A 10,000-nucleotide genomic window follows, 5' to 3' on the forward strand; every position below is an offset into this window, starting at 1 on the left:
TAAAAGTGCCTCAGCCCCCCCCCCGTCCCCCCTGGCCCCCCCGTCCCCCCTGGCCCCCCCGTCCCCCCTGGCACTTTATGCTACTGCCGTTGTTTTGCTAATATGATTCTTTCCTCATATTGTTATTATTATGACATTGCTGCTGATTGATATTCCTCCTTGTTGAGGAGTTGCTCACCCTGAAGCATTTCATTACATGGTATCCTATAAATTGTGTAAATGACCATTAACATTTAATTTGAAGTGTGTAAGCCGTGCAAATATCACATATTGCTGTTTGTCAGCGGTAGGTTTGTAGTTGTGTTCATGAACCGTAGAGGATGTACCCTTGTTACCCTTGGTGCCTTTACACATGTCAGTGTCTGCCAGAGAAGCACCGATAGATCAGGTCAGGTGTCACTCCATCCATCGCCAGGGTGACAGTCAGGTGTCCATCAAGGTCACCTCCCTAGCTCGCTCTCTCTCTCTCCGTCACACTCACACACACACGGAGGCGCACACACGCACACACACACGTACACACACATTCACACGCACGCACGCACACACACACACACACAAACAGAGAGAGAGAGAGAGAGAGAGACAGAGAGAGAGAGAGACAGAGAGAGACAGAGAGAGAGACAGAGAGAGAGAGAGACAGAGAGACAGAGAGAGAGAGAGAGAGAGAGAGAGAGAGAGAGACAGAGAGACAGAGAGAGAGAGAGAGAGAGAGAGAGACAGAGAGACAAAGAGAGAGAGAGACAGAGAGAGAGAGAGAGAGAGAGAGAGAGAGAGAGAGAGAGAGAGAGAGAGAGACAGAGAGAGAGAGAGAGAGAGAGAGAGAGAGAGAGAGAGAGAGAGAGAGACAGAGAGAGAGAGAGAGAGAGAGAGAGAGAGAGGGAGAGAGGGAGAGAGAGAGAGAGAGAGAGAGAGAGAGAGAGAGAGAGAGAGAGAGAGAGAGAGAGAGAGAGACAGAGAGAGAGAGAGAGAGAGAGAGAGAGAGAGACAGAGAGAATCTGTGCTAGCAGGACATTCCCTACTTCTCCTCACTATCATACTATTTAGAATGCATGACCTTGCATGACCTTGCCTCCTTGCATGACCTTGCATGACCTTGCATGACCTTGCCTCCTTCCATGACCTTGCATGACCTTGCCTCCTTGCATGACCTTGCCTCCTTCCATGGAGTACGCTAGTGTGGACATGGGACTCCTCAGACTGCTTGATGAGTGTGAAGAAAGTCATGTAGAAAGTGAGAAAAATGTGCCTGGATCCTTCCACCAGCTATTGAACGGAGACCATCTGAAACCTGAGAAAGTCTTGTGACAGCTTCAGTTTGTGGGGAAATGTGATTTGAAATTTGATTATACAATGCCTCATTTCTGAGACATCAGACTGGTTACAGCATACAGCAACCCAGCGTTTGAGATAACATTTCAGAACATAACATTGTGTTTTATTGTGTAAATTGAGTAAAGATTACACTGAAGAACAATAAGGAGATTTTGAAATTGGTTTTATTCATTTATTTTCTCAGTAATTTGGTTAGTGGGACACATTGGACAATACTGCGGCATGAAATGTCTAAAAAGTATTTAAAAAGCGAAATAAAAACATGGTGTGAGAGGTCGCCAGTGGACCAGGGGGAGGCGAGCAAACACAAAAAAAACAGGAAATGTTTCCAAAGAGATGGAGATTGGAAAACTAAACTAATAAATTCTAGTGGTGGAGGGTTGGAGGAGGAGGAGGTCCAGTGGTTCAGGACAGGACCATAGCTTGGAACTCTGTGGGAGATCGGGAGAGGGAGAGTTATTGTTATTGTTCTTATAAAACATGTGATTGTATTTACATTGTTGATTGTTGTTGATTGCTTGTGGTATTGTTGAAGAGCTACTTGCCCCAAACATTTTGTTACATTGAATACCCTGTATCCTATATAATACCCTGTATCCTATATAATACCCTGTATCCTATATAATACCTGTATCCTATATAATACCCTGTATCCTATATAATACCCTGTATCTTATATAATACCCTGTATCCTATATAATACCCTGTATCTTATATAATACCCTGTATCCTATATAATACCCTGTATCCTATATAATACCTGTATCCTATATAATACCCTGTATCCTATATAATACCCTGTATCTTATATAATACCCTGTATCCTATATAATACCCTGTATCCTATATAATACCCTGTACCTTATATAATACCCTGTATCCTATATAATACCCTGTATCCTATATAATACCCTGTACCTTATATAATACCCTGTATCCTATATAATGACAAATAAACTTGAAGTCAAAAAACTGTAAGTCAAATGGAGCTGTAAGAAGCTGTAAAACGTTTTGAGAGTTGTATCACATCTCAACTGGATGAGAGGTGACAGTGAGGAAATGTACTTTAAGAGATCGCATCACATGACCAAGACTGCTGCTGACAAAAGACCAAAATGTCCATGTTAAAACTACCATTTTAAAGCAATTATCATTCGAAGCTGTATCACTGCCCAGAGGGACATCATCCTCGCAAGATTCACAGCTGAACAATAGACACTGATTTGATGTTGAAAGAGATTGCTCACTACTCTTTACGCAATCATCATCATCATCATCATCATCATCATCATCATCATCATCATCATCATCATCATGTACCTCATCACTATCATAATCACTGAACCGTGGAGAGCTGTGGTATTTCTAGAGAATATAGAACCCATTTTTTCACCTTCTGCTCCAATTTTGCCGTCACTGTCATCATCAGCAACAGCGAGGAAGGCCTTGGTCTCTTTGTCTGTCAGAACACGAGCCCCTGGGGAGAATCTCTGGAGGAAGAACCTACAATACACACACACACACACACACACACACACACACACACACACACACACACACACATGCACACACACACGCACACACACACACACACATGCACACATACACACACACACACACACACACACACACACACAAACACACAGTGAGACTCTCAATAAACCATTACTATCAGCACACAGACCATGACCCTATCTGCAATATCCTTCAGTCTAAACGTGCACGGCAGAAATCCTTCAGCCTAAACGTGCACGGCAGAAATCCTTCGCGTGCTTCGGGAGAATGCTGATCATGTGTCTTTGCCTTCCCAATAATTAATGTGGGAATCCCTTTTCAATCTGGAGGTCGATGAGGGGGTATTTTAGGGGGGCTGCAGTGGACACTTTTAAGAAGTCACCAAGCCAAACACACAAACCATTCTAACTTTACTCTTATGACAAAACTGCAAAGACCAATAAGGATGTATTCTGATTATAAATAGGCTAAATTGGTGCTATATTCTGTTCAGAATCAACAGTCGCCTCTCTGGATGCAAAGCAAGACAGCAACTTCTTTATCGTCCTCCGGACAGAAGGTCAACAGCTGACACCTTGAAGGACACCTTAACAGAACATTAAGTCTAGTCTCTTCTTCTAATGTTACCAACAATATAGTGTAACATTTGGCAGAACCTATCTTAGAAGCCTACGTCCTCCAGAACCTATCTTAGAAGCCTACGTCCTCCAGAACCTATCTTAGAAGCCTACGTCCTCCAGAATCGGGTGAATCCTCTCTTAGTCGTGGTGCTCCTCACTGCTGGAACAGTCTGCAGAGAACGTTCAGCTGGTTGCCCTGGTGACGCTCGGGCTGTTTAACCTTTTGATGAAGGACCTCTTAATGGATCTCTTGTTGAAAAATGTTTGTTTTTCTTGACTGTGTTTTATAATGTTGTAATTGTGTGTGTGTATTATGTATTCTGTAAACTGTGTGTATGGAGGGCTCCCTTTGTGAGAGAGACCTTGTTGTCAATGGGACTCCCTGCTGAAATAAATAAATTAAATAAAGGTTCAAAAACAACAACAGTCGTTATCATCCTTTCGGAGCCGCTTACTTGAGCTCGTCCTCCTCGATGAAGCCGCTGGCATCGTTGTCCAGGATGCCGAAGACGTTCTTCACCTCCTGGGGGCTCTTCTTGGTGAGGCCGCACAGCTGGAAGAACTTCTTGCTGCAGAAGGAGTCCGGTGCTGTGTGGTGGGGAGAGGAGGAGCAACGTCAGGAGGGAGTCGAACCACGCGTTCAACATTGGCAGTGTGTGGGGTGTATGTGGGGTGTGTGGGGTCCTCTGTGGCTCAGTTGGTAGAGCATGGTGCTAACAACGCTTAGGTTGTGGGTTTGATTCCTGCTGGGACCATCTATACTGGAAAATGTATGCACTCACTGCAATGTTAGTTGCTTTGGATAAAAGTGTCAGCTAAGTGGCCTATGTATGTATATATAACATATCCTAGTATATGGATCGATTCCTAGCCCCGTCTGACTAAAAAAGTTGCCCACTCACATTGGACGTTTGTTCTGTTCTAACTTGTTCTGTTATCGGGCTTTTTGAGTGTCAGTTAAAAAAAATATCAGTTAAAATGTTACTCTAAGATAGGCCTAGGCCTCACCTTATTCCAGGTAGGCTAGGCCCCGTCATTATCGTTTGGCCACATTTAGTTTCCCAGAACAATGGACCGTCTTCCTGTCTCCTAAGTCTATAGAATAGTGTGCGCGCCTATTCCACTAATGCGTTTGAGAAATCTAATGAAGAAAGCAATGATGACATTAGTGGAAGACGATACCTTGGCAGTCCTTGACAGCGTTGTCGATGGCATCAGCGGAAAGGATAGATGTGAGCGACATTTTAATCCTGTCGGAGGAACAACGGTTGTGAATTATTAACACATTCGGTCAGGTATTACAACAGCAATGCTTCTTCTAATCGAAGAATGGAGCCATTGACGGCCTGCGGGACTTAATATGAGAATATCATTCACTGGGTTACCATTAAGTTCTGTTACTGCTTCACACCTTTCAATATCTCGCTGTAATCACTACATGCATGTTAAATATGTGTTCAAATAATACCTCAGAAATTATCGTTTACCCCCAAAATATTCTGATTGCTTGCTCTAGTTCGAGAACAAACTAAGCGTATGAACAGGCTGTCAATGATATTCAGACTGTCCTTAATTATCCACAGTGGAATCGACAGAGCGAAATCTTGTACGATATTCAATAACTTGGACGCTCCAGCTCTGTCACCCTACGCGCACCAAGTGTCCCCAAGGCGCGCGGTCAATAAAGACGCACCAAACGCGTCACCTGTCATCTCAGTAGGACCGTGATTAGGTCACATATGGTCTAAAAGCCTATGTGGCGACAACGTTTTCGCAGAATGAAGTGGAGCCTAAAGGCTATAATGTATATCTGTCTAAAAACATACGTGCACATTTCGACTGACATTCCAGCATCAAGGAAACGAAGGGAGCCACAAAGGTAAACCACTCACTTTCTATCAGTCAGAGTGAAAAGACTCCAGCGTGCAAAGGCAAACTTACCGATTTGAGTTCCTCGCCGGGTCAGTGATCCAAAAGAGAAGTAAGGCTCTGTGGTGACTGTGTCCGTCAGGAGGGATTTATATAGGCCTGACTGCGGTGACAAAAGGGAACGCTTGAGTTACCTGTCTGTGTATCAGATTCTAACTGCCCGCCCCTGATCGAATTTCCTAACTAACTAATTAACCTTTACTATTTATAACGCCCAGGGCAGCTATAGCCGGACAGTGGACATCTGTGACGCCCTTGTAAATAGCAAATTAAGTCATATGTGTATTATTCTACCCGCTCGTTCCATCCAACAACAGAACCATCCTCCTCGCTCCCTCCCCTCTCGAATTATATAATACAGTAAATACACAGACCAAAATGCACGTGCAGTCTCTCTCTCTCTCTCTCTCTCTCTCTCTCTCTCTCTCTCTCTCTCTCTCTCTCTCTCTCTCCAATCAGCAATACCAAGAGCTACAAATTGAAATTTGACTTACTAAAAGTTCAAAATTGAAACGTTTTGTATTCAGAGAATTTTTTTTACATAGACCTAATTGAAATAAACCTATAGCCCAGTTAATCGATTTAATTGCATGGATACATGGTTGTGTTTATTTAAGGTAATTATTTTCTCTCAGATGAGAGATCAAATTCCAGATTAACAGAAATAGAAAGCATGCATGCGCGATTCATTCCGTTCTTATGACACACCCTGAGAATGAACTCTCTAAATCCTAACCCAAATCTGTGAAAAAATATTCCCTAGTTTGGACCAAATACAACTGCCCAAATGTTCATTCCCTTGTATTTGTCTCACTCAACTCGCTCCAGATGGGGTCAGATTATCCCTTCGCAAATCTAATATAACTACACACACACAACGCAGTTGGTAAAGTTAGTTTTATATTGGATATTCGTCATACATTCTCTTCAAGTCTCAACAGCTATTTAACGGTGCGTTCAATTGACCTAAGATTGAGCTCATTATGATGGATTTTTTTTTTTAAAACCAACTTAATTCAAACCGGAGACACACTAGCAAGGTTGCACGGCCTTTTCTCAAAAAAGGCGTCCATGAATCTACACTCACCGAGCACTTATTAGGAACACCTGTACACCTTCTCATGGTGGAGGTGGTGGAATGGTGAGGGGAACCTTTTCTTGGCACACTTTGGGCCCGTTAATACCAATCAATCATCGTTTGAATGCCACAGCCTATTTGAGTATTGTTGCTGACCATGTGCATCCCTTCATGGCCACAATTTACCCATCTTCTAATGGCTACTCAAACTGGTTTCATGAACATGACAATGAGTTCAGTGTTCTTCAGTGGCCTTCTCAGTCACCGGATCTGAATCCAATAGAACACCTTTGGGATGTGGTAGAACGGGAGATTCACAGCTTGAAAGTGCACCTGAAAAATCTGCAGGAATTGCGCGATGCAATCATGTCATCATGGACCAGAATCTCAAAGGAATGTTTCCAACATGTTGTGGAATCAATGCCAGGAAGAATGGAGGCTGTTTTGAGAGCAAAGGTAGGCCCTACCCAGTATTAGTATAGTGTTCCTAATAAAAGGAGGCCCTACCCAGTATTAGTATAGTGTTCCTAATAAAGGGAGGCCCTACCCAGTATTAGTATAGTGTTCTAATAAAGGGAGTATTACCCAGGATTAGTATAGTGTTAATAATATATCTAAAGCCAACTTCATTCAAACTAGACACATGGCAATGGCCATGTTTTTCCAAGAAAATGCTTTTATTAATTTATATGATTATTTTCTTTTCTTTAAAAGTCAATAGCATTCATAGAACGATCTAAAAGCCAACTTCTTTTTTTTAAAATAAGTTTTTAAGGCATTTCTGCTTTATTGGGATAGAGACAGTAGAGGTTGACAGGAAGGATGGGAGAGAGAGGAGGGATGACATGCAAGATAGGTCGAGGGTCGGAATCGAACCAGGAACCTTGCGATTACGTGATTAGTGCATTAGCGTGCTCCGCCACTAAGTGCCCCTCTGAAGCCAACTTCATTCAAGCCAGAGACACACTGGCAAGGTTACACAGGGGTTGTGCAACAAAGAGTTGTGCAACATCGTACATGTTTTCCACTAAATGAACTCAATCTTTGGTCAGTTGAACACCAATTGATCATTAAAGAGCTACTGAGATTTGAAGAGTCGAATGTCTGACTAAAACATCCAATAGGAAACTGACTTTACCAACTGTGTGCAGTTGTCGATCACGGAATGTCATCATGTCGGTTGAACCTTCTCGGCTCACGCCACGGTACACACCACGGTACACGCCACGGTACACACCACGGTACAGGCCACGGTACACGCCACGGTACAGGCCACGGTACAGGCCACGGTACAGGCCACGGTACAGGCCACGGTACACGCCACGGTACAGGCCACGGTACAGGCGACGGTACAGGTAATACAGTAAACATTGAGCTGACATTTTTTTCTAGCCTGCTGAATAAGGGGCACAAGGTCACCCCCTTGTCCCTGTCCCTGTCGCCTGTCCCGCTGTGATGATTCTACACGGCAGAACATTCTGCATCAGTGTCCACCAGGCACCATCACTGCTAATGGTCTCCGTGATGAAACAGAGGTTTGGGGAAATAGAGAAAGATTGTATCTTTGTCCATTGAGGTCACATGCACGCTGCCCCTTGTGTAAATCAGCTCAGTATAATTACAGTTGTGGCCCATTGTGTTCAGTGATATATCTGTTCATCAAAATGGAAATGTACCCTTTGGAGTGATTACTGATACCCATTAGGGTTTGGTGATCTGGTGATTCATTTAGAACACTGCTTATCACTGCAGTGGCTCACTATGTTACTCAGGAGGAAGACGTACTTGGTGCAACACCGCAGCCTGGCTGGGGAACATCCTGTTGTGTGTGGCCATCGGAGCCCTACGCCTACTCACCATGTAACAAGGGGGAAGTTGAAAGTGTGCATTTGTACTCTGCACTGTAGGTGTGCTTGGTGTGACAGAGATCCCAGGTGTGTGTTAGTGTTTGGGATGGCATGAAAGGGACGTCATCAATCAAATGTACAGCATTTTCTTGCGGTGGTGGTCATTATGAATGAATGACCTGACGTTTATCTCCAATTCATACCCTCAATATGATCCTCATGATTTTCACGCGACCACACCTTGGTTGATTTTGATTTTATAATCATTTCATATATCCTGTATCACTTTTATTGAAAGCAATTAGAATAAGTCACCTTTAGAATCATTGTAATCATATAAACAATCCTGAAGCAGCTTGCAAGCAGTTCAGTTCAGAGACCCCGCAGACCTCTCCAGCCTAATGACCGTTGGGCTTCAGGTTGCCCACATCCTCACCTGCAGCAAAACTGGCCTCGAACAGCTGGCGACCGGTCGCCCCGGTAGACCCCCCAGACAGCAGGTACCAGCGTCGTGCTAAAGTACACGGGTCGACTAAGGTGAACATTACTTAAACCCGCAGAGGAGATACATCAAGTGAAGTGCACCTTTACAATGCTATTAGAATGCCTACTGTGGAAGTCTACTGTTACTATTAGCGGTAAAGTAGGCTTAATAATTTAGGTGCAACCTATATAGCCTGTCTAGAAAGCATCCAACATGATTGGCAGGTGTTTAGGCTAATAGCGTAATGCTAATTTATTGCCTTGATGGTGGATGAATTGATGTAACTAAGATATACGGCGCTGTCGACCCTACTATCACTGTCCAGGGGAGGGCCCGGTATTTCAAAACTTTTCATCTGGATCAGAATGATCAGGATTCTTTTTTTGCTATCCAGGATCAGATCGAGCTGGCTGATGTCCCCCTGTACGACTCAAAATCTGCCAGATCTGCAATAGGCCGTATTGTATATTAATCGATATTAATCTTGTATATTAATCGATCATTCTGAACTAGATTAAACGTTTTGAAACACTGGACGCAGGGTATCAAACTTTATAAAACATATACTCGTTTGTAAGATACACGTACCATTTTTTTTATAACGCTAAACTCAAAACACAGTTTCTAAATGCAAGCCTGTCCGACATGTTTCCTTTTCTTATTAAACAGTCTATATGCCTACATGTTTTTTTTAATAGTTTGCCCAATCCACCTGACCTTTGAAAAACCAACTGTGAACGGGACTTTTGAGCACCGCATCCTGCGGACATCTCCATGTCCGGTGATGAAACGGCTGAAGCCTATTTTTCGGTGTTGGGGTCCGTCGCCCTACGGAGAGAAACTCAATCGGCTTTCCCTGTCCGTGTTTGGAAGAGAGAGACCAGAGGACACCGGATCGACCGGTGCGCCTTACTGACAGGCGGTGATGTCATGATCCTGATACCTCACTGCCTATATGGTTACTGGGCGATCATTTATTCATTTACATTTGCTAATTTTCTTTACGAGCCCTCGGCGTCGACTTGAGCTGGCTGCGGCCGCGACCCTTCTCGTTTTCATTGGGTGTATTTGTCGGACTAATCCGATGTCTAACAAAAAAGGATTAGAAATGCTCCGCTGCCTCATTAGAAATACTAACTATTAGAATTCAATATTTAATTTAAATAATAGGCCAATACTGCATTGCATATTT

General features: G+C 43.5%; 1 protein-coding gene across 2 annotated transcripts in view; it reads right to left on the minus strand.

Moving 5' to 3' along the window:
- The window catches only part of pvalb8 (parvalbumin 8), a 109,306-nt gene extending 103,852 nt beyond the window's left edge, over positions 1 to 5,454 (minus strand). Inside the window, exons 1-5 of one of the 2 annotated variants that reach the window (XM_083677187.1) lie at positions 5,412 to 5,454; positions 4,653 to 4,720; positions 3,926 to 4,058; positions 2,729 to 2,838; positions 1,722 to 1,766 (exon numbers count right to left, since the gene is read on the minus strand). In XM_083677187.1, coding sequence (XP_083533313.1) covers positions 1,741 to 1,766; positions 2,729 to 2,838; positions 3,926 to 4,058; positions 4,653 to 4,713 — 330 coding nt within the window. In that variant the 5' untranslated portion in view covers positions 4,714 to 4,720; positions 5,412 to 5,454 and the 3' untranslated portion in view covers positions 1,722 to 1,740. Of the gene's footprint in view, positions 1 to 1,619; positions 1,767 to 2,728; positions 2,839 to 3,925; positions 4,059 to 4,652; positions 4,721 to 5,411 lie in introns of those variants that run through there. The other variant, XM_083677186.1, reaches the window with a different exon arrangement.
- Positions 5,455 to 10,000: the final 4,546 nt, after the last annotated feature.

The sequence above is a fragment of the Argentina silus genome (genome assembly GCF_951799395.1).
Source record: "Argentina silus genome assembly, chromosome: 9".
Lineage (NCBI taxonomy): Eukaryota > Metazoa > Chordata > Actinopteri > Argentiniformes > Argentinidae > Argentina > Argentina silus.